We start from the raw sequence: 24,499 nt of genomic DNA on the forward strand, positions 1-24,499 counted from the left end.
GTGTCAATTTGCCTAGGCAAGATTACCCAGTCATTTAATCCAACACTAGTCTAGGTATTGCTGTGAAGGTATTTTGTAGATATGATTAACATCTACAATCAGTTGACTTTAAGTAGAGGAGATTATCCTTGATAATCTGGGTGAACCTAATCCAATCAGTTGAAAGGTCTTAAGAGCTGGACTGAGGCTTTTCTTAGGAAGAAGAAATTCTGTTATGGTCTGCAGTGTCACCTCCTGCCCAAGTTTCCAGTCTGCTCTGAGGATTGGAACTTGCCTAGTCAGCATCCATAATGGCATAAACAAACTACTTCCAATAAATTTCTATGCCCGCAGGTGCATGCGTGCGTGCGTGAGCATGCACGCGCGTGCGCACACACACACACACATCATATATATGTACATATATAAACATAAGTATATACATATACACATACATATGATAATATATATATACATACATATGTATATATATGTGTGTGTGTGTATATATATATATATATATAAAGAGATTGCAAGGAATAGGCTTATATATGAGACATATAGGTATCTCTATATGTATCTCCCACTGGTTCTATTTCTATGTTGGAGTCCTGATACAGGGTCTATTAAAGAGATGTTTGCTGTTTTTGAGTTCAATTTGCAGCAAGTGATCTGATAGAAATGTTTGTTCTTTGATTGCTACAAATTTGCTTCATATGTTTGTATTGTAAAGAAAATAACAATTTCTTTAGAGAGCAGCGCCATTGTTTCAAAACAAAGCAGGATACCAGGAGAGGATAAGGGCTATTAAATTATATTCATTCAGCTTCTTTTATTTCAGGGAAGCCAGGAAAACAGCCTTGATTTATTGGCAAAGTCCTTTTAAAAACATCTTGAAATTATTTCTCAATTCCCTGAAGAAATAGACCTCTTCCTTCTTTTATAGACCTTTTTAATTTCAAAAACTCCAGAAAACCCCATGTTTATAGTCACTTAAAATCATACTGTTCTCTAAAAAAAAGTTGTATAAAAGTCTGAAAAATTCCTTCTGCCTGCTTCAACCACTCACTGTTAACCAGTTTTGTATGAATTCTTTTAAAACTTTAATATGCTTATATACACACACACACACACACACACACACATTTTTAAACAAAATGTTTAAATAAATAAACTACAAACACCTAACAGCATTATCATAAATAACTTTCAAGGTATGTAAGTGTATATCCAACTTACTCTTTGAAAGTTAGTCATATCCATTGTAAGAATATTCCATTACCTATTTCCACACTGAGACCCCCAACCTCTTTTATTCATCTTTATATCACTGATCCCAACCACAGTACCCTCCACATAGTAGGCCCACAATAAATACCTGTTTACTAAATGAAAAGCAACAAATATGTTTTCTGAAAACGGTGACTTTTGCTGGATTGTATGCAACTGAACAAACAAGTCCCATTGAAAACTGCCCAATGTTGCTGGAAAACTACTTTAACTCGGCTCTTCCACCCTAAGTGTGGCTCCCAATTTCACAAATGCATTACAGAAATCAACTCTGTCTCAAAGGGATTAAAAAACCATTTTTCATTATTACTGAAACATAACTTCCCCCTGAACTTGTACAAAACAGTAGAACATAATAATTTAATGTGGTGAGAAAACAAGAATGGAGTTAGGAATATTTTGCATGGCAAACTCTGAAATGGCAAACAGTCGGGGGGACAGTTTGAATGTTACTTTTATGTGTGGCCTTTTCTGAATAAAATTAATGTCTTTTAATTCTAATTCAAAAAGCAAGTAAGAAAAACAGCTATATGTTTCTTTAAAATGGAAAGAAAATACTGCCACTGGGGTGGTTTTAGTAATTTAGCTTGTGCTGGCTTCTTTCCCCTGGGCTCTGAGCTTTTGCAGCAGTTCTTCTAAACTCGCCTGCCCATTGGACCACCTAAAGATTCTTTTTTTTTTTTTTTTAAGATTTTATTTATTTGACAGAGAGAGACACAGCGAGAGAGGGACCACAAGCAGGGGGAGTGGGAGAGGGAGAAGCAGGCTTCCCGCAGAGCAGGGAGCCCGATGCGGGGCCGGACTCTGGGATCACGACCTGAGCCGAATGCAGATGCTTAACGACTGAGCCCCCCAGGCGCCCCTCACCTAAAGATTCTTAAAACATCTTTATGTCCGGTTCCACCCCCAGGGATTCTGATTTCCTTGACCCGGGGCATGGTCTGAGCATTGGACGTTTCTGAAGGTCCCTAGGTGATTCCAGTGTACAGCCAAGGTTAAGAAGCGCTGCTTTCCAAAAGGAGAGGCTGCTGTGGGGCCGCCGTCCTGGCAGGACTACCATATCACTAGTAGAAGAAAAGGAAGGAGGTGGATGGAGCTTCAGAGTGAAAGGACACGTGGAGCATGAGAGAGAAGAAAAAGAAATCTGCATCACATGCTGGGGAGCGGGTTGAAGCAAGCAGGGGCATTCATGACTCAGCTTCCCAGCAGACTTGGCTTATGGCTCTCAAACTGAGTGAAACTGACTGAAATTGAGGAAAATTCCCTCCCCACTCCCCAAAGAGAATGAGGAATCATTTTTGTCTTAGTTCAGGTTGCTATAACAAGACACCATAGACTGGGTGGCTTAAAAGAACAAAATTTCTCACAGTTCTGGAGCCTGGGAAATCTGAGATCAGGGTGCTGGCAGATTCAGTGTCTAGTGAGGGCCCTCTTCCTAGTTTGCTGACAGCCATTTTCTCATTCTATCTTCACAGGGCTGGGGGAGCAAGCGCTGGTTTCTTTCTTGTAAAAAAGACATACTAATCCCATCATGGGGGCCCCCATCCTCAGAACCTCATCTAAACCTTACCTCCCAAAGAGCCTACATCCTAATATCATCACACTGGGGGTTAGGACTCCAACATAGGAATCTGGGGGGGGGGGGGAAGGAGGACACAAACATGCAGTTACACTGGTCCTAATCTAAGAATTATAGATATTGGTACTGTGACAGTTCTAGACATGTATCATTCAGACCTTCCTTCAAGATAGACCTTGTGGTAAGAGTTGTAGTTACCCAATTCTCACCGGTTAACTTTGGGATCCAGAGCAGTGGTCCCGCTGAGACTACACTCTTCCTGGGATGCTTCCAGCTAATGACATGGCAGGGTACTGAAGCCAGCCCACTGCAGGACTCTTCTAATGGGCAGTCTTTGTCCTGGGATTCCCTGGGACTTGGTTAGAGGTGCACCGAAGTCTGAGGGAGCCTCCTTCCTCTTTATGTAGGTCCCGGGAAGAAAAGAGTAACTCTATCTTTTGACAAACTTTCAGGATTCCTAAACCTAACCTCAGGCTTGGTGATTTGCTGGGACTCACGGAACTCAAAGGCCATTATACTCAGGGTTATAGTTTAGTAAAGTGAAAGGATACGGATTGAAATCAAGAAAGGGAAATGCACATGAAGCAAAGGCCAGGAGAAACCAAGCATAAGCTTTCAAGTGTCCCCTCCCAGCAGGGTTGCATGGGAACCCACTTAATTCTCCCAATACATGTTGACAACACAGGTGAAATACTGCCAACCAGGGACACTCACTTGAGCCTTGGTGTGCAGGGTTTTTGTTAGGGTTCGGTCATGTACGTGCGCAAAGCCTGTGTGACTGACGACAGCTACTCAGATTCCAGCCCTTCCCATCTCAAAACAAAGACAGGCATTCACCATAGATCACATCATTAGAACGAATTTATCTTGTCAAACTGGTACAGCATGGCCCAAGGCCTCAAGCAAATAAAGACACTCTTATCAGGGAGAATATTCCAAGACCTTTGTATCTCAGCATTTGTTTCTGAGAGATTCCATATTATTGTATAATAAAGTAGTGGCCCAAGTGTACTTCTTTAATCTACACCCAAAAGTCTTGACAGATACTCTAATCTTAAATAAATTAGTGGTGTCTTGTAATACTAAGAAGTAAAGCTATCTAGATTAAGCTGATTTTAAAGTTAAAATCTTAAATACATTTGGGCACTTGAGCCAGAGTGTTTTTCTGATTTTTATGTCACCTGTTTACCCCCTTAAGACTATTATATCAGACCTATTAAATGTAGTTTTCCTCTTTTATTTTGTATTTGATAAAGCCAGAATTATACACTAATCCTATTTTGCAATTTAGCTTTCACTTAAAGTTGTATCACAGACATCTTCATTTTGAATGCCTACATATCTATCTCATCCTTTTTAATGACTGCCTAGTATTCCATTGTGTAAACAAACAAAATATATTTAATCTTGTGCTGCGATCATTTAGGTTGTTTCCTGCTGTTCTCTATTAAAACAATTCTTCAATTAATATTCCTGAAAATGTGTATAAATAGAGTGACAGGATTTGATTCTATGCGGCATGCAAGAATTTTTGTTACTATTTCCTGACAATACAAGAACCCTCATTGCTAGACAGGGAAGCCACCCCTTTTCTTATTTGTATGTCTAAGGCAATACTTAACATGTCCTAGAGAATTTCACATCTAGTATCTAATTTAATCCTCACAAAAACTATATGTAGCTAAATACTATTTTTATTTTTAAAAGTTTTATATTTTCTAATTATGAAATAATGCTCATTTACTAAAACTTTACACAATGTAGAAATGCATAAAGAAAATGAACACTACCTATAATTTAACTGCTCAGAGAAAACCTGACAGTATTTCAATGCATGTCCTTCATATCTTCTTTCTGTACGGTTATTTTACATAGTTCAAACTCAGCCTTATACACTTCCATGTCCTGCTTTTTAATTTAAGATTATAAGACTATTTCCTGCTACTCCTCTTGATAGCCATCTTTTTTTAATGCTGTGCAATATTCCACTGTGTTTCTGTACCATATGTTACTGATCTTTTAGTTTACTTCCCTTATTTCCTACAACTTATTTGCTGTGAAGGATATCATTGGCGTATAGAGGGTTTTTCTGTGTTTTATATTACTTATTTAGGGAAAAGCCCTAGAAGTGAAACTGGGAGATCAAAGCTCTTAATATATTGCCAGACTGAAGGTTTCATTAGTCACTCATTGAATTGTTCCTACCAAGCCTTCAGATAGTCAACCAGGAAGGATTATGTCTTATAGTAAAAGCTCCTATTATAGCCCTCAAGCTTCATGGTATCAACATCAGGCATTTACCACATATTTATTCTTCTTATATGATCAGAAAAATATCCCTTAATGTAGGAATATATTAATAAACATAACACATTATAATAAGAGCTTTACTTAAAAACTTGTCCTTTGGTTTCACTATTCATATTCCATGCTGGGGGGTCATATTCTTTGTATTATCTATATCCTTAAGATGTTTTAAATACTTAGAAATTTCCAATTGCTTAAGATTTTAATTGTTGGGTTGGAGGAGTATCTGCCTGTTTTGGGTAGCAATAAACTACTAAATTTATTTAAATTTCTTATCTAGGATTTTTTTCTATGAAAAACTAATTTCACTAATTTTATTTCTGAGACACTTCTACAAAGTAAAAATTTAGTTCTTATTAGGAAATAAATAGGAACTATTAATGATTTTGATTTATAAAATAGACGTCCATGATTTTTTTTGTCTCTGTAGACTTCTACCTGCCATTAGGTGAAGTATAAAAATTTGTTTATCAAGAAAGATTTTTAAGAAGTGTTTTCTGAGATTCACTCTGGTGGGTCCTTCAATCTAAAACCATTCTATCATGGGGCGCATGGGTGGCTCAGTAGGTTAAGCATCTGACTCTTCGTTTTGGCTCAGGTTGTGATCTCATGGGTCACGAGCTCCCGGGTCCTGAGATTGAGCCCTGCCTCCTGCTCCTAGATCAGCAGGGAGTCTGGTTGAAGATTCTCTCCCTCTGCCCCCCTCCCTCCACTTGCACTGCACCACCTCTCTAAAATAAATAAATAAGTCTTTAAAAACAATTTAAAAAGGGACACCTGGGTGGCTCAGTTGGTTAAGCGTTTACCTTTGGCTCAGGTCCTGATCTCAGGGTCCTGGGATCGAGCCCTGCACAGGGCTCCCCGCTCTGCGGGGAGTTTGCTTCTCCCTCTTCCTCTGCACCTCCCCTCCCCCATGCTCATGCTTTCTGTCTCTCAAATAAATAAAATCTTTAAAAAATAAAAATAAAAAATAAAGACAATAAAAAATAAAACTATCCTATCAGCTTTATGAAATTTTTCTTATTGGATGCCTATAGGACACTTAAAAGTATGATTCTCATTTTAATTGTTTCTCCAAACCTGAATATAAATGGAAATGTGCTCAATCTGAAAGTGCAATTTTATATAAAAACTGATATAAAATAAATGTCATGCACTCTATATCTTATATCGATATGAACTTGTAACATCTAACAATGTAAGCACTGGTTGTATTTAATGTAAAATGGAAAATTATACTCTCATTACACTTTTGGATTCAGCATACTGACTTTCACCTTAGGCAGATTTGTACAGCACTAAGAATTATAAATGATTATAACTTGCCTAGAAGTAGTAATTACTTTCTCAGTATCTAGCTAAAATACAGATATATAAAGTCCTACCTTTTTGATACATATATTGTGCTGACAGAATTTAAAATGGTAGTCAAAAAAAAAAAAGGCTAAACTTTCAGCAGCAAAGCCAACACCTACAAAAGTTGGGAGGTGGGGGAGTGGGAAGTCAGGATTTTGTTTTTAATTTTGAACTGCTCTTAGGAATTCATATCTTCAGGGCGCCTGGGTGGCTCAGTTGGTTAAGCATCTGCCTTCAGCTCTGTTCATGATCTCAGGGTCCTGGGATTGAACCCCGCATTAGGCTCCTGCTCAGCGGGGAGTCTGCTTCTTTCCCTCCCCCTCCCCGTGCTCTCTCTCTCTCAAACAAATAAATAAAATCTTAAAAAAAAAAAAAAAGGAATTCATATCTTCCCTGACATATTCTACTGAACTGCTTGTCCAGGTCCATTCTGGGGCTGACGCAAAGCCACTAAGTGGTTGGCCTTGCAGTCTTCTCTAAAGAGAAGGAAAATATGATTTCAGTGAGTCCAAGATGGGCTCATCTCAGCAGTAAATCCATGTAAGTAAGTGTAAAACAATGTTGATAGCTGAGGAGAGACAGAGAGACAAGGGAGTATGATACTGGAAGAGGTGTCAAGACAACAGTATTATGAAGTTTTTCTGGAAAGAAAAGGCTACCAGGGTAAATGTCAGCAATTTCCATGCAGTACAGTGCTCTTCCATAGTGGTAACACAAAACAACTCTTGGTTACTTTCCAGAACTTTTCCCAGAAAATTAATTATATCTCTGAAGCATTTTACCTTCGAAAACTGTACCACTCATTATTCATGGTATTATTAACCTTTCCCAAAGCTACCTAGATTTTTAGCCCGCACTATCTATAGGTAGAAACTCTATATCCTAAGTTTGCAATGCACTGAGGAATTTTTTCCTTCTAAAACTATCACATGAGCTCTAAGATCCTTAATTATTTTTATATATTGGGAATTTGAACACGTCCATTTAAATTCTATTCCTTTATGACTTCATAAACCGCTAGGGACTACCCCCGCCCCCCTCAGGCCACACACACACTTTTAAGCTTAAACTTTTCAAACTGAGGACTTCTTACACTCAATTTTGGTTCATCTTTTCAGCACAGGTTTGAAACATTTCTGACTTTTTCTTGAGTAGTAGAGGCCAGAAGTTTAATTCAAAGTATGTATTTCAATTTGTTTGTAACATTTTTCCTGGTGGTCCCTTACATACACATTTGGATTTTTTTCCCCATAATTTTTCTTTTTAAAGATTTATTTATTTATTTTATAGAGAGCAAGAGCACACATGAGTGGGAGGGGCAGAGGGAGAGGGAGAGAGAATCTCAAGTGGACTCCACACTGAGTGCAGAGCCAGTCTCGGGTCTTGATCTCCCAACCCTGAGATCATGACCTGAGCTGAAACCAAGAGTTGGGCACTTAACTGACTGCGCCACTCAGGTGCCCCTTTTCCCTGTTATCAAGATGTTATCAAGATGTCCACTACCAAATATGTCATTGTTCTGCCTATTTGTATGTCTTTCTGGGATATTCTTACAGAGTTTCTTCCAAATTCCAGTAGGAGAGTTCAGTATCATTGTGAATTTGGAAATTTTGTTGTATACAACCTCTTCAGATTATAAGTAAAAAAAATATTACTATCCTAAGCACTGATGTTTGACAAACCATCTTGTATTGCTGGATACCTTCTTTACTCAGAGCAATGACCTAGAGTTTTGTATAATTTAGGTCTTTATCCCAGTTACTTAATATTTAAGACTACTTTACTATGGAGGCTGGCTCTGATATTTTAATTTATGAAAATCTAAATAAATTACATTCTGAATATCCTTTAATTATACCACTTATCTGCTAAATCCAATGGCAGTGCAAATGGTCAGCTCTAAAGAAGATCCAAGAATATATTTTAAAAATCACACTTATAGATTCCTTTTAGCCTTTCTTATATTTTTTTTTAAAAATTTCAGTATATACAAAGGTTCTTCTTTTTTACCAGTGTAGGAAACACTCATGTGTTTGTAGTTTTTCTTAGTGTTTATTTATGTAAATTACACAAGATCTGAGGTCAATTCTTCGAAAATTATTTTTCATTTTTCCTTACACCACTTTGTAATTCTATGCAGATTAAATGTTCAATAAATGTCATAAACAATTACTGAGCAGCTGCTGTGTGTAAGCTTCAGCCTAAGTATTGTGTACATTAAAAAGAGTCTAAAAGACTCTTTCGGTAGATAAGTCATTATAAAATAATAAGGCTGGAGAGTATACACTAGTTTTTAAAATTAGTAGTAAAAGCAATGAATCCAGGTGGCAGAAATCACTGTAGTACAAAGTTTTTAAAAGCAGCTTTGTGGACAGGTAGTGGTGAAAAGTTGATATATGATGAATTTTTAGTTCTTGATCTTAAGCATCAGAATCTAATTTTAGCTAGGTAAGAATTAAGTAATTTCATTGTAAGATTAGGGTGTAGCTCACAGAACTGAGGGAAAGGCCAAAAACCAGGATCAAAAAATGACAGAAACCAAGGAAAGCTTGGTAGCAGAGATTATAGCTAAGATAAGCTTCAGGGCGCCTGGCTGGCTCAGTTGGTTAAGCGACTGCCTTCAGCTCAGGTCATGATCCTGGAGTCCCGGGATCGAGTCCCACATTGGGCTCCCTGCTCAGCAGGGAGTCTGCTTCTCCCTCTGACCCAACCCCCTCTCATGCTCTCTCTCTCTCTCTCTCTCTCATTCTCTCTCTCAAATAAATAAATAAATAAAAATCTTTAAAAAAAAATAAGATAAGCTTCAAAACAGCCTGGTTAGAATTCTATTATTAGCCCAATCACTGCTGAACACCGCTAGAAACCATTGTCACTGTCACAGAACAGCACAACTGTATTTCTAAGTTTTCTGTTTTGTGTCATTCATCACAACTCAAAACTTGGGCAGGAGCATACAAGTGGTGGGCACAAAGGTTACATACTAACCAGTTTGAGAGAAAGAAAATATCTAATCTCAGCCTTCTCTAATGTAATGTGGAGCCTTGCCTCCCACAAACACATAACAAGGAATTCTCCCAAAATAAAAATGGGTTGTGGGGCTAAGTGGTCAATAAATGACAAAATACCCACTAGTGTCCACTCCTTTGCCTGTCCAATATACACATAGCCACAATTTCCCATGATTATACTTCTTTAAAAAATTATCCCACCTAAACATAGTACAACAATTTCTCATTCAACTGAGAATGAACCCTTCCTCACACGAAGGCAATCAAGTCTCATAGATTACTATATTAAGTTCCATATCCAGGATCTCAGGAATGTCCCTTCCTCCTCAGTTCTATAGCAATACCATTCACAATATTCTGCAATCTATGCACTACATTGCAGTTGGCCAACGTCAAAAATCCTACTTACAACAATGGAAGAAACAGAAAAAAGCTAAATTTGGTTAAAATACACACATGCCATAGAAAGGAATATAGGTAGAGGCTATATGGCTCTTGTTTTTGAAACTGGTCATGAAACCCTAGAATTTATGAATTAATTTTGTCCATTATCTATTCCATGTTCCCTTGACTTTCAGCCAGAATTCCTTTTTTTTTTTTTAAAGATTTTATTTATTTGACAGAGAGATGGAGAGAGAGCACAAGTAGGCAGAGAGGCAGGCAGAGAGAGGGAGAAGCAGGCTCTCCACTGAGCAGGGAGCCCGATGCAGGATTCGATCCCAGGACTCTGGGATCATGACCCTAGCCAAAGGCAGCCGCTTAACCAACTGAGCCACCCAGGCTCCCCTAAGCCAGAATTCTTAACAGGTGTAGGTTTTTTATCCAGTGGGGTAACTAAAACCTCATTCCTAAGGAATTTGAGCTCCTGTCTATGTAAGGCTCTTGAGATCTTCTAACTTGAGAGTCTAAGAAGGAAGCAACTCAGGGCCTCTGGGGTTTTGTCCCTACTCACTGTGTAGCAGTAACTTGATTTCCCCTTGGTGGATTATCAACCACTCCAGCACCTTAACACCCATTTTGTCAGTGCCCAGTGCTTTAAAGAACTTGAAATGGCCAAATGTGGTCTCAGCTTCCAATTCAACAATAGCATTGTTGTATATAATCTTTATTGAAGCCTTTCTCCTGTCAGTACAAAACAGGCAGCATATAGAGATGCGAAGAAAATGTTTTGTGGGTGGATTTTTTAAGTGAATTCTTTGACTGGAAATAGTATTATGTGGGAAACTTTAGTAATAGACAAGGCCATTGCAGTTAATGACTAGTGTCTGTGACAGACCTTGCCAGCCAGAGGTCCAATGGGTACTGGCACCGAGACAAGTCCTCTTAGGCTAATAACTCTTTGCTCTTGAGGAACAGCTCATTTTATCTGGCTTTTTGGAGAATGAACACCTCATCTCGGAACTCCAAGTAATCCTGACCCTGGGTCCATTCTGAACAAGATGTTATCCAACTCATCTAGACATAAATATAAATCAGACATTCTCAACCTTGGCACTATTGATTGGCTCGAATTATTTTTTCTTGTGGGGAGCTGTCCTGAGCATTCTGTATGTTTAGCAGCATCCCTGGCTTCTTATCAACTAGTTACCTGTAGCACCCTGCAATTGTGACAATCAAAAATGTCTCTAAACTTTGTTAAATATTAAATTGCTAAATTTTACCTCCGAGAAGCAAAATTGCCCTCAGTTGAGAATGCACTGACCTAAGTGCATCCTTTTGAGTTCTATCATTCAGGAAAAGTGTCCTGAGCCAGTCCTAAAGGCATGAGTAGTGAGCACATTCCCAGTACGCTCCCCTGCCATGCTGCCTCTTTCATTCAATTCACAACTATGGCCTCATGAGAGCTCCATATGGATAACTGATGTTGGAAAAAAATTCAAGCTTGACTTAGAGGTGGTTCTGTGTGTTGTGTTACTACCTGTCACAAAGGAGGTGGTGGGAAGCATTAAACCCCCTATTCATGGGTCGCAGCAAAGGGCAAGAAAGGGAAGTCCTCCTACGGAGCAGAGCTTTGAGTAGTTCATTTTGTCTCCTTGGCCTGAAGAGATATGGTATACAATAAGATTATGTATATTCATGGAAAATGAACATGGGGTTTGGCTGGATTCTCAGGGGCTTGGAAAAGGACTGGTGTCAACTTAAGAAAGGTTGAAAGGGGTATATAGATGGATCTCTTAAAATGGATCCAGAATGTGAGAATATTTCTGAGCTATGTTAATACAGCAAAGCCCTCACCATGAACAAGTCTCTGGATAATTAGGTAGACAAGACCACCTCTTCTGTAAATGTTGGTATCTTGTCAAGCTGGTGCTAAATGAGAGTATAAACAAAGTGCCAGGATGGCAGGGATGGGGTATACAAACAGAACCACACTTCCAGAGGCTTTTCTGACTACTGCTCCCTCCCCTCCCTCCCCTTGCCTACCTCCCACACTTCTCTTTGCCAAGACCCCTTCTACTGGTATCATGTTGGCAGCAGGGGGGGGGGCAGTGTCAGCCAGCTACCTGGTAGCCAATTAATCCCATTAGAAGAAGCAATGTTTTAGTTTTGTCCTCACTGGCAGACATTATGGTCTTTTCGCTTATCTGTGATACTTCTGGCAGCACCACCATTTATGGATTTACTAAATAATTTATACATTATCATGGATTACCACACGACATTGCTCTGGCAAAGGAACTAATTACACAGAAGAGGTGAGATAAAGCTCTTGGAAGACTTATGAAGCCAACCGACAGACAGCACTTAAAGTTGGGGTCTTTCCGAATGCAGTATATATTTATATCCAACAACTGATTTCTAATGCTATTTCTCCTGTTCCTATATAAGCTCCAAGAACTAAGAAGCCTCTCACTATTATACCCAATTACCCTCTCATAAAGTTTTTGCTTTTTATTCCTCTGACTCCAGACGCTACTGTTTTTAAAGATTTTAGTATTTAAGAGTTCAAATGAAATCAATTGAAAATAACTGGAAGTTCAAACTGCCACATGGTAATTTTGGATTCTTTATGCCACTAGGTAATCTGGCAAAAAAGAGGGTTGCCATGTTAGTTGGGGTGTTTTAACCATATAATACAATTGCTGTCACATGTAAGAACAGGGAGGAGTATAGAGGGAAAACTGAAGATTCTCTGAGGTGTGTTCTTGTATTACCATATTCGGTGGTGAAAGAAAGAAGAGCTTAGTCCTGTCTAAAACAAACTTGGTCACTGTATTAGGGAAGAAACCTAATTGGTCAAGGTAGTAGCCAAAACAAAAGTAAAAGAACAGATGCAGAAGTAAAGTCTCATGATCCGGTTCTTAAATAAAACAGTAACTCCCACCTGTATTTTCTTGCTGTTACACGTAACATGTATTTAAACAAATTTCCCATCTCTTCCTGCTGTTTGTGTTAATATTAAAATGACTGTTCAGGGGGCGCCTGGGTGGTGCAGTCGGCTGAGTGTCTGACTCATGATTTCAGCTCGGGTCATGATCTCAGGGTCATGAGATCAAGGCCCACGTCAGGCTCCATGCTGGGCGTGGAGCCTGCTTCAGATTCTCTCTCTCCCTTTCCTTCTGCCCTTCCCTACTCATGCTTCTAAAACACACACACACACACACACACACACACACAAACTGTTCAGTGTAATTTGCAGAACATCAATGAGAATGTGGTAAAACTAGAAAAATGAACATGGCCTTAACGCCTTGGCCTTGGATGTAGTAAATGATAGCTGCATTGTCAGGCATGAGTACATTTGGAAATTGAAGTATAAAAGGAATAGTATATGTGTGGAAATTGAACAGCCAAGAGTGAAGTGTAGTGAACATTTGTCTTTGTCACTACCCATTCACCCATCCCCAAAGAATTCCAGATGCTACCCTCAATTACAGAAGCCAAGAGTAGGCACATAACCCAATCTTGGGCCAATTGTGCACTCTCTCCAAGGACTCCAAACCCTTAGCCGATCTTGTAAGCAGCAAGAACAAATGACAGGAATGATTCATTAGATCATCCTGACCAGGCTGTTCTCACTATCAAACAGTCCCTTTGCTTCCTCCCTGAGTACTTTTCTCCTCTAGTACTCTCGTGGCTCCCGCCCACCAGTTCTGAGAGCGACTGGATATCCCATTAAATTCCCTTTTCCTTAAGTCAGCCTGATGGTTTCTGTTGCTTGCAATATAGGGCCCTGATACAATCAAGAACAGAGCAAAAATGGAAAAATAGACAAATATAGAAAATCTTCCTTTAAAATGTTTTACTAGAAATCTATCTTTTCGAAGAAGCTACTTTTGATAGTGGATATTGTTATGGACTGCAGGTTTATCCCCTCCCCAAATTCATTTGTTGAAACTCTAAGCCCCAATAAGATAGTATTAGGGGGTAGTGCTCTGGGAGGTAATTAGGTCATGAGGGTGAAGGCCCCATGATGAAATCAGTATCATTATAAGAGAAAGATAGCTGGCCTTCTCTCCACCAAGCAAGGATATAATGAGAAGACAGTTCTCTGTAAGCCAGGGAGAGGTCTTCACTGAAATCCAATCTTTCTGGATTGCAATCATTGTGGCCCAGAGGGATGAGAAGCTAGGACTTACCTAGCTTTGGTTACATACCTATCCTTACTCAATCACTCTGCTATGGAAGTAGGATGGTTTATATTTGGACTCTATGATGAACTGGAGAGAGGAACTTCCCAAGAAAGAGGAGTGCTAGTCCAGAAGAACTATCTTACAGATATATGTATTTATATTATATATATATTATATATATAATATCTTATAGATACCTACATATAGAGGGTGTACTGTAATTTTTTTTTAGTCATGGGACACAAAGAATCTGGAAGGAGCTATCCAAATTGGGTGAGTGGGGGGGAAGGTTTGGAAGGGTGGAGAGAAGGAAAACTAATTTTGTTACCTGTACATTCAATTGCAATGGAAGAGCTGGGAGACGGTGAGGAGAAAGAGAGTGAAAATAAATTCATTTCGACCACTCTGGAAGGAATACTTTAAGCCATGAGATATATATAATGTGTGTGTGTGTGTGTGTGTGTGTGTGTGTATACACACACAAACACCCCTCCCCCCATATTAATCTAACCGCTTCAGATAATTTAAATTGGAGCAGCATTTGTCATTTCCAATGGAAGGTTTCTGAGTAGCAAAAATGTGTTAAGACTTTTAGAAATATCATTAAATCATTTACTCAGTAACAACACCTAGCACCTAACAGGAACACACTGCACATACTCATTTCCCTTTCAGCCTGAATAAGTAACTAGTTTTGCTACACAATGCTTTCCTAATAGAAATTTTTCTATGGCCAGGGAAAACGGCATTTTAAATAGCCCATCTTTCTAAAATTGAAGAGACTTTCTAAACAGGTATTTAGAAAAGAAGTGGGAACAACTAAGCTTAATTACTATGAAAACAAAAACAAACACAATTGTAGAAGAACATTTAAATACGAAAACTATGAAACATATCCACTATCAAAATATCTTTTCTATTTTGGTAACTAAATTGTTGAGTTAAAAACAAAGTAGTTCAAGCATTTCTAAATATAAAAATTTCAGATTTATATTTATTAAAAACAAAATAGTATCAGTTCCGTTGGAGTAATCATATACACACGAAGACAAATATTCGCAACTGTGGAAACAGAAATAATGAACAACTTCAACTTTCTCAAATAATTTAATGGCTTAAGTAATTTACTTTTTATCAGATTTTTTTGCTAAAATAGGTTTACTTAATTTTAAACTCAGATCAATGTGTTTGTTTTTTGTGGGTTTTTTTTTTGTTTGTTTAAAAAAAAAACAACAAAATACTTATTTAAAATGGTAGGTATTAGGTTTCCACCAGCTAAAAACTAACATATACATTTGTCTAGATGTAGCAATTTAAAAAACATACAAATTCAATATGTAGTAGGAAAATATATAAAAAAACACATAAGGAATTATACCCCATTAAAAAATATAAATGCACCTTCCGTAGATTATGACTATTGAAAACTAAATATTCTGATTTCAAAGTAGCTTCTATAAAATGTCGAAGTAGTAGGCATTGTTTGCTTTTCTAATACCATGAATAAATAAGAAGCATTTCTATCTCATTTAAACAGTCTACTAGTATTTCTTAGCAAAATTGTAGTATTATACATAACATCCCATATTCAAGTTTTCATGTTTGAATTCCATTAAAATGTTTCTATAATGTATAAGGACAATGCACACAAAAGTAAAAAGACGAGGTAAACATCTTACATTTTTGAGAAATTACTTGAAACTTAATACTCAGATATTCTCAATGTCTAAGTTCTAGAATGGTGCTTACGAAGGTCCTCCATTTACAAAAAAAAAGAAGGTCCTCCATAATGATGATGGTATGACATATCTGAACCACATAACAGCAGGTTTCTTGGTCTTCTGAGTAGACAAATGATGAAATGATGTTCTTCCCTGTTATTACAAAGCAATCATGACTAAGTTTTGCCAAAAATATTGCTTCAGTGTGGGTTTACATGAGGCACCATGCTACAGTAAGAGCAGCAACAATGCCATTCAAAATTGCCATGCTATAGCCCATGTGGAAAGAATGTCCAGTCAGTTTCCTAGGGGGAAAAAAACAAATGAAAAAAGGAAAATGTAATTTGGTATAACAGAAACACCATCAGTTTTTATTGAAAATGCTTACAACCTAAAAATATGTTTCCCTAATATTTTACACGTTGAAAGAGAATATTGGACATTTGCAGGATTAGTGAATAGAGTGACCCTAAGTTCTCTGTCAAAAACTGTCCTGGTTATCAAATATAATTTTTCAGTTTCATTAGAGCAAAATGTTCAATTTAATCCCTTAAACTTCTTTACTGTGCTTCATAGTCACTGAGTGTATCATAACCTAATTCTACGGTATAAATCTTGTTACATTACAAGCATGTTCTTTCGTTAATTAGCACTGTTTCCCTGTCTCTTGTTCTCACTTAGAACTAAAAATACGTGTTATTTGTCCTGTTTGTACCATTTTTAGATTACATGAAGAAACTACTCTTTCTGTAAGCACTAAAAACAGCACTTATCCATATGTGAGTCATAAATCAGATTATGTCTTTTATAGACATTTCAGTTCTCAACTTAATAGGTTACTTAATTGAAGTGGCTTTCAATGAGTTCCTAAGTATCAGCAAAGACACATCTCTTGTTTTATGATTACTATGAGTGCCAACTAGCTTATGTGCACAGATTTCCCCTGACATTTGATTCCTCTCACAGCAATTTTACTTATTTTACTACATTTTCTTTAACATTCCCTCCACTAACTATTGCAATAATACTCTTTGCTTATCCTCATAAAGATGAGACATGCTAAAAAAAAAAAATAGAAGCTAATATCCAATTGGTGCCGGAGGAAGAACAGAATCTTTTCCTCACTGGAACAATCCAAATTGAGGACATACAGGGAGGTGCACTGCAGGAATAAGAGCCCAAAGTCATTAATAGTAAGACCTCTGGACTGAGGGTCACCATGCCTATGTCTTCTCCTCCTCCCCTAAGTACAGGTCACAGACAGGGAGGTACTTGGATTTGAATTAACATTTGAAAGATTCTAGCCCTAAAAGATCACTGGCAGGGAATGAAGAAGATACACTCCTCAAAGAATACCATCTTTGCATTCACCTGAGATTAGAGAAGGCTGGGATACTTCCTGATAGCCCCTATTATTATTATTCATATTCTCCACTCAACCTCACTCACCTAGGGACTAGTTTAAGATGCCTCGTGTGTACCATTAAGGGTTAATCTACTTCACTGTATTACTTACTATATGGTAAAGTAAAATAGATACACTAGATTAAAAAAAACTCCCTCAAATATGTATTGATTAGTGAATAGAAAGCTAATTATAAAACTGAACTATCAGCACTGTCATTCATTATAAAAAAAAAAACACTAATGACCCAAGAACATTTAAATTCATACTAACAGGGCGCCTGGGTGGCTCAGGTGGTTAAGCGACTGCCTTCGGCTCAGGTCATGATCCTGGAGTCCCGGGATCGAGTCCCACATGGGGCTCCCTGCTCAGCAGGGAGTCTGCTTCTCCCTCTGACCCTCTTCCCTCTCGTGCTATCTCTCATTCTCTCTCAAATAAATAAATAAAATCTTTAAAAATAAATAAATAAATAAATTCATACTAACAAAATGAAGTTAATCATGGAACAGAATTTCAGGAGTTAATTGTTCTCTTTCACTAGTTTTTGACCCAGGACTCCCAAAAAATAGAAAAACCTCCGAAGTACAGTTTACTAAACTAAAATATAGGTATGTATAATTGAATTTTACAGAGATGTACATGCTCAAATGTTAAGTGACTCTTACAGAACAGGCAAAGCAAGGAATTTTAATGGCAATGAAGAAATGCTCTAGAGAAGTGATTCTTAGTCTTTCTACCATCTCAAATGTACCACATTCCCACTAGGAACACTGTAGTAGTTGTCACACATGTACTGTTAGGCAAGGGACTTAAAATCTTTGAGGAATCACTTGCTTTAAAACTCCTTTTCAAAATACTCATCATGATTTTCCTATTTTCCTCTCTGGGGAAGAAAAACAACCCCTGCATGGCAGGTTTTTTTCTCCTATGACTTATTTGTGATCTTTGAAGTACTGCAGAAAACTGAAGTTATCCTGGTTCCCCTCTGTCAACACCCTTCACTTATCTCTTGTAAAGGGCATGTTTTGAATTAAAAAACCAGGACTAAGTATGGTACTTACCTTACTCAATCTCTATATATGTTACTTTTTTTTTTAAGATTTTATTTATTTATCTGACAGAGAGGACACAGCGAGAGAGGGAACACAAGCAGGGGGAGTGGGAGAGGGAGAGAAGCAGGCTTCCCGTTGAGCAGGGAGCCCGATGCAGGGCTCGATCCCAGGACACCGGGAACATAACCTGAGCCGAAGGCAGACGCTTAACGAATGAGCCACCCAGGTGCCCCTGCATGTTACTTTTTAAATTAAAGTATACGCAGAAAAGTGGAAATGCCTAACATGTATACAGATCAATGAATTTTTATCATGGTATACCTTCATGTACCAACCATCCAGATCAAATACAAAACATTTCCAGTACCAAAGAAAGCTCCTTTGTTCCTCTTCCGCATCAATATCCACTCCCCCCACCCCCAAATCCTGAGATAACCACTATAACCATTTATTATCATGATGCCTGGTTTCACCTGCCCCATCTACATGCCTTCATATATTTTCTTCTGTGTCTGGATTCTTTTGCTCAATATTATGTCTGTGAGAATCATCCATGTTGTTGTATGTAGCATCAGCATGTTCTTTTGTATTACAGTTTAGTACTCCACGGTATAAAAATAATAAAACTTTTCCACTCTACTACTGAGCATTTGGGTCATTTCCAATATGAGGCTCCTATAAAGAGAGATACTATGAACATAATGCTACATATCTTTGTTGGGTAGGAGACACCTGCACTCATTTCCCTTGGGTATACCCTAGGAATGGAATTGCTGGGTTATAAGGTAGATGTAAATTTGACTTTAGTAGAAACATCAAACATTTTCCCAAAGTAGTTGACTCTGTACATTTCTACTGGCAATGTATGAGTTTCATTTGTTCTGCACTGTCACCATTTAGTATTGTCAGTCTTTTTAATTTTAGTGGGTCTGTTGTTGTGGTTTTAATATTTATTTTTCTGATGACAAACATACTTATTGCCCATTCAAATATTCTCTTTTTGAAATTCCTGTTCATTTGCTCATTTTTCTATTGGTTTACAGAGCTCTTTGCATATTCTATATACAAATTCTTTTGTCAATCATCACAAATATCTTCTTCGGTTTATGGCTTACCTTTTCACTCTCTAATAAGCTCTCTGTGCTTACCAGAATAAGAAGTTTATATTAAGGGTCTACAATAAGAACCAACTGGCTATTTGTTTCTGTGTCCGACTGGCTCAGACAGAGATAGGATGAGCTAGTTGGTACTAATTTATTCCCCCTTCACACATGTGAACTGCCTTTTATTTTTCATTCTATCCCTGGCCAAGAAATCCCCAATTCCCAAAGAATTTTAAGCTGTGTGAGCTTTGGTTGGAATAACTATCAGTTCTTCATCTGGAATCAAAAGTTCTTAACCAAACCCAAAATCTGAAGGAAAATACTAAACACCACTACATTTCAATTACTTACTTGCAGAGTGTATTTCCTTTTATGTTTCTTTCAGAAACACAAAATGATACAACTTCTTTTGTATTCTTTTTCCGAAAAAATTACTTATTAGAAATGGCTGGAGAGAATAAAGATGTGTGTATTCCAGCTAATTTTACCAGTGCTATTTAGGACATAAGGTTTAGAATTTTAAAAAGCAAGCTTCCCTCTGTTAGGAATTGCTGTCTCTCATTAAGGAAAGAACAACATACATTCACCCCTTACTTTATACTCTGAAGTTCTTTATTTTATAATTTTCTCTTTTACTTCACCAAAATTTATATAATGTATTATCTATATCAGGCATTATATATGGGAGATAGAGAAATGAGCAAGAATCAGTACTGTCCTCAGTATTGTCTTCAAAGATAAGAGTCTAATGACACAATGTGCTGAGTGTTAAAAGTTTTAGACAGCATTACTGGAACATAAGAGAGCCGTCTGGCTTGTAGAAGGGGAGAGAGTCTACAGAAGAGTTAATGCCCGATCTAAAACTGAGTGTGAGGAAATTAGAGATCTAAAGAAATAACAACATGTGTAGAAGCAAGAAACAATGGAGATGGTTAATGGTTTAGTATGGTTAGAGTAAAGGATCTGGAAAGCCAATTCTCTCTCAACTGGAATTTAACCATGGCTCTAGTACTTACAAAACTACATTAACTTACCTGAAAATCTAATTCTTCATCTTTAAAATGAGAATAACAATTCCTCTCTATAGCGTTTCTGTGACGATTAACTAAGATAACATTAGCAATATTTGTTGCATTTATTGGAGTTACTGAGAGAGAAGGAAGAACTGAAGGCAATGCCAGCCTTCTCACCTGAGTTACTGGCTGAATAGAATATCATTCACCACGACTGGGAAGCCAAGAGAAGAAACAGGTTGGTGGGCAGTGAGAAATAATGAAGTCAATTTCAGATATACTAAACTGAACTATGCCTGCAGGACACTGAAGTAAAAATTCCCAGCAAGCAACAGGAAATACAAATAAAAACCAAAAGGTAGGTTTCTCAGGAAAGAGCCTCAAGGCAGGCCAGATAGACTTGCAAGTCTTCAGCCAACTAATAGCAGCTGAAAAAAGTGATTCCACAAGTGAGAAGTAGTGATCAAAAGGCTGAAAGAAAACAGGAGGGAGTGGTGTCATAGAGATTAAGAAAGAAGAGAATTCTGAGGAGGAATCATAAGCCATCTCAAATAATGGATTGAAAAATGCACGGGGCACCTGGGTAGTTTAGTCTGTTGGGCATCCGATTTCTTGTTTTCAACTCAGGTCATGATCTCAGGGTTGTGAGATTGAGCCCTGTATTGGGCTCTGCATTGGGCCCTGGGCTGGGCACAGAACCCTGGGACTCTCTCTCTCCCTCTCCCTTTGCCACCCACCCTCCCCAATGTGTGTGTGCATGCATGCACACTGGAGCGCGCTCTCAAAAAAAAAAAAAAAATGAACATTAAATTTTGTAATTAGGAGGACTGCAGTCAATTCAAGGAGAAAACAATTTAGTGTAGGGGTAACTGCAAGAGACCTCTACTAGCAAATACAGTTACTGTGGAGACAGGGCCTACCCCTTCTCTAGTTTTCCAAGATGCTTAGAAGTGGAGAGCAGAACTGGGCATGAGGATTTTTTTTCTCTACCAGAGGAGAAACTCGAATGTCTTAGAAATATTCTAACAAGAAGACTAGATACAAAGGGAAAGGCTGAAGATATATGAAAAATGGAATTGCAGGGATAGGCAGGGTATAGGATCTAGAGCAAAGGAAGTAAACTTAAGTTTGGGCAGGTGGAAGGACACTTAATACTCTGAGAGAAGAGAAATAGGATAATGGGTGTGTATGTAAAGGAAGTTTATAATCACGAGAAGGGGATGGAAGAAGCATTAAGTTCACTCACAATGACCTTTCTGTGACTGGAAGCGGAGCCCCCAGAAAAGAGTATGATGTAATAAGGATTTGGATGAGCCACAGGGGGAAAAAAGGAGATGGATCGATGGATGGATGGATGCATGGATTGAGAGAGCTAGCTGAGATTTTAGTTCAGACGGCGAGGGCTGTGAACTCTGGTTACTCAGATCTTAGTTTGGATGATTCAACTCTGCCTCATTATTCTCTTTATACGGAACACCACAGGCCTTGCCCTATTTTAGAATCAATTTGAAGTCTTCTGCTATTTTAACATTTCATTAGCTTTGCTCCAGGCTCTCTCTCCTACTTGACCTTTCTTTTGACCTCTACAATTTTGCAATTTTATAGGACAGGCACATCAAACTTTTTCTTTACACAAGGCCTGGTAAAAGGAAGCCAGTTTTTCTTATAGTTCATAACAACGGAACAACAAAAATTTGTATTTACTTTGGCTTTCCTATTAATTACAATTATTTTCCTCGCCACTAAATTATGTTTCCCACTCCACTTCTTAACCCTGAAAAACATTTCCCAATCTTGGCAAGGAAGTCACTTTGGATTCACAATCTAAAGAAGTGAGTAAACTAAATACAATGGGCTTTAGAGCAGCTGTCTTATTTATTTTGTTATAATTTTAAACATCCTCAAGTTGTAAGCTTTCCTGCTTATTCAAATGGCAGCCTTTAGTTGATCTTTCATTACTACTTTAGTATCATCATTTGTTCATTAAAACTCAGGTATTCAGTAAAAGTTATTAAGTTTATCAATAAGGTATAAAGTAGTTACCTGTTTTCCAAAACTGAAATGTGGATTTTTAGAAATGTATGTCATACCCTTCCAGCTATAAAACTAGCCAATTAAAATTATATGAACAGACAAGCCTACCCTACCTAATATATATATATTTTTTGCCCCCAAATTAAAAATCTTTTGTAAGCACCATCGAATTTCAGAGCAGTCTCCTAAAGCAGGGGTTGGCAAACTAGGACACACTTGTCCTGCACCTGTTTCTTTTTACTGGAACATGGCCTCACTCGTTCCTTTAGGTATTGTCTATGGCTGCTTTGGTGCTAAAAATCAACTTATTTCAACTTTACGGCTATGTGAGAGACCATATTATCCACAAAGCTAAAAATACACACCACTTGGCCCCTTACGGAAAAAGTTTGCTGACTTCTGTTGTAAAGCCCTCCTATTCAAAGTATAGTCCATAGACCAGCATTTATATAAGCAACGCCTGTGAATTTCCTGGAAACTCAGAATCTCAGACCCCACCCCAGACATAATGAATCAGAATCTCTATTTTCAGCTAGATCTTCCAGTGATTCTAAAAGCCTCAAAGTAAATACTGTTGCTCATTGTTTGGACATCTACAAATTAGCAAGGAGATTTCTAACTAGACCATTACTTCAGAAATCTATCCCAATTACTTTCTATATGAAAACTTCAAATTCACTGTAATTTTAAACAAAGAAATAGGTTGAACGAACACTTATAAAATTTGTTTCACTGTAGCATCATGTTCTAAATAGATTTCATGACTTCTTTGAAATTTTTTATGACAGGGAATTCAAGTAAGAAATCAAGTAAGAGACTACCTGCGGAAGAAAATTTCTCCTATTTCTTTCTTCCTATTACAGATTTACCTTGTTAGGACAGTGGCTACACACTGGGTATATAAGTGTGTTTATATATGTACATTCAAAATAACCTCTTAGGATAAAATGCGGCAAATTATTTTTAGAATGAAGTATCAAAGAATAAGATTAAAACTATCTTATTAGTTACCTTACCAGATTTTATTTTTTTATTTTATTTTTTTAAAGATTTTATTCATTTATTTGAGAGAGGATGAGACAGAGAGAGAGCACATGAGAGGGGGGAGAGTCAGAGGGAGAAGCAGACTCCCTGCTGAGCAGGGAGCCCGATGCGGGACTTGATCCTGGAACTCCAGGATCATGACCTGAGCCGATGGCAGTCGCCTAACCAACTGAGCCACCCAGGCACCCAGCTTACCAGATTTTAAAGTATAGTTATATTTGAGTGGAGTGATATACTTCAAATGCATACACACACACACAACCATATACACACATATTCACATATGTATATAGTCATTCATAAGGTTTTACTAATCAAGAAGATTACAAATACAGAAATAATTAGGAACTAGTCTGTTAACACTAGTTATATTCCAGGTTATTTTAAATGAGACTCTGCAAGCCTTTCACCTTCAAAAGTATATAATTCTGTGCTGTTTTATAATGAGCTTGTACTGTTTTATAATGAGCTTGTATTAATTCTATAATCACAAATTACAAAAAATCAGTAAGGACAAATTTTAAGTCATGGTCACTGTCCTAACAAATAAACTTCTAAATTATTGAAAAATAGAAAATGCTATTAAAATATAAAATCATTAGAAACATGGCTGTGTATTGACTTCAGGGTTTCATGATAAATCTGAGGTAAAGATTATCTGGATAAACATTTACTTAAAAGATGTAAAAGGTGAGTATAAACATAGACACTTCATTGTAATGTATCATTCTTAAAAATACGTAGGAGCTGGGGTGCCTGGGTGGCTCATTCAGTTGAGCGTCTGAATCTTGGTTTTGGCTCAGGTCATGATCTCAGGGTCCTGGGATGGAGCCCCTTACTGGGCTCAAGGACTTCATCATAAATAAATAATGTACCATCCTAATGGAGCAAGTTGATTTATCAATCTACACATTAGTAAACTATGTTATAATAGAATTCAAAATTTCAACTTTAAGAGTTTCCTTATTTTTAAAAAGACTTTATTCTCCTTAGCATTTTATTTCGTTTCCTAGCTATACTGCCAACTTCTCTGG

At 37.6% G+C, this 24,499-nt stretch overlaps 1 protein-coding gene across 1 annotated transcript in view; it reads right to left on the bottom strand.

Annotated features, from left to right (window-relative positions):
- Nucleotides 1-15,067: 15,067 nt before the first annotated feature.
- The window catches only part of ARL6IP6 (ARF like GTPase 6 interacting protein 6), a 29,829-nt gene continuing 20,397 nt past the window's right edge, over nt 15,068-24,499 (bottom strand). The window contains exon 4 of the mRNA XM_025855890.2: nt 15,068-16,119. Within this exon, the coding sequence (XP_025711675.1) occupies nt 16,026-16,119 (94 nt within the window). The 3' untranslated portion in view covers nt 15,068-16,025. The remainder of the gene's footprint in view (nt 16,120-24,499) is intronic.

Source organism: Callorhinus ursinus, unplaced genomic scaffold (assembly GCF_003265705.2).
Source record: "Callorhinus ursinus isolate GAN/ISIS: 27379988/994484 unplaced genomic scaffold, GSC_fseal_2.0 scaffold2, whole genome shotgun sequence".
Lineage (NCBI taxonomy): Eukaryota > Metazoa > Chordata > Mammalia > Carnivora > Otariidae > Callorhinus > Callorhinus ursinus.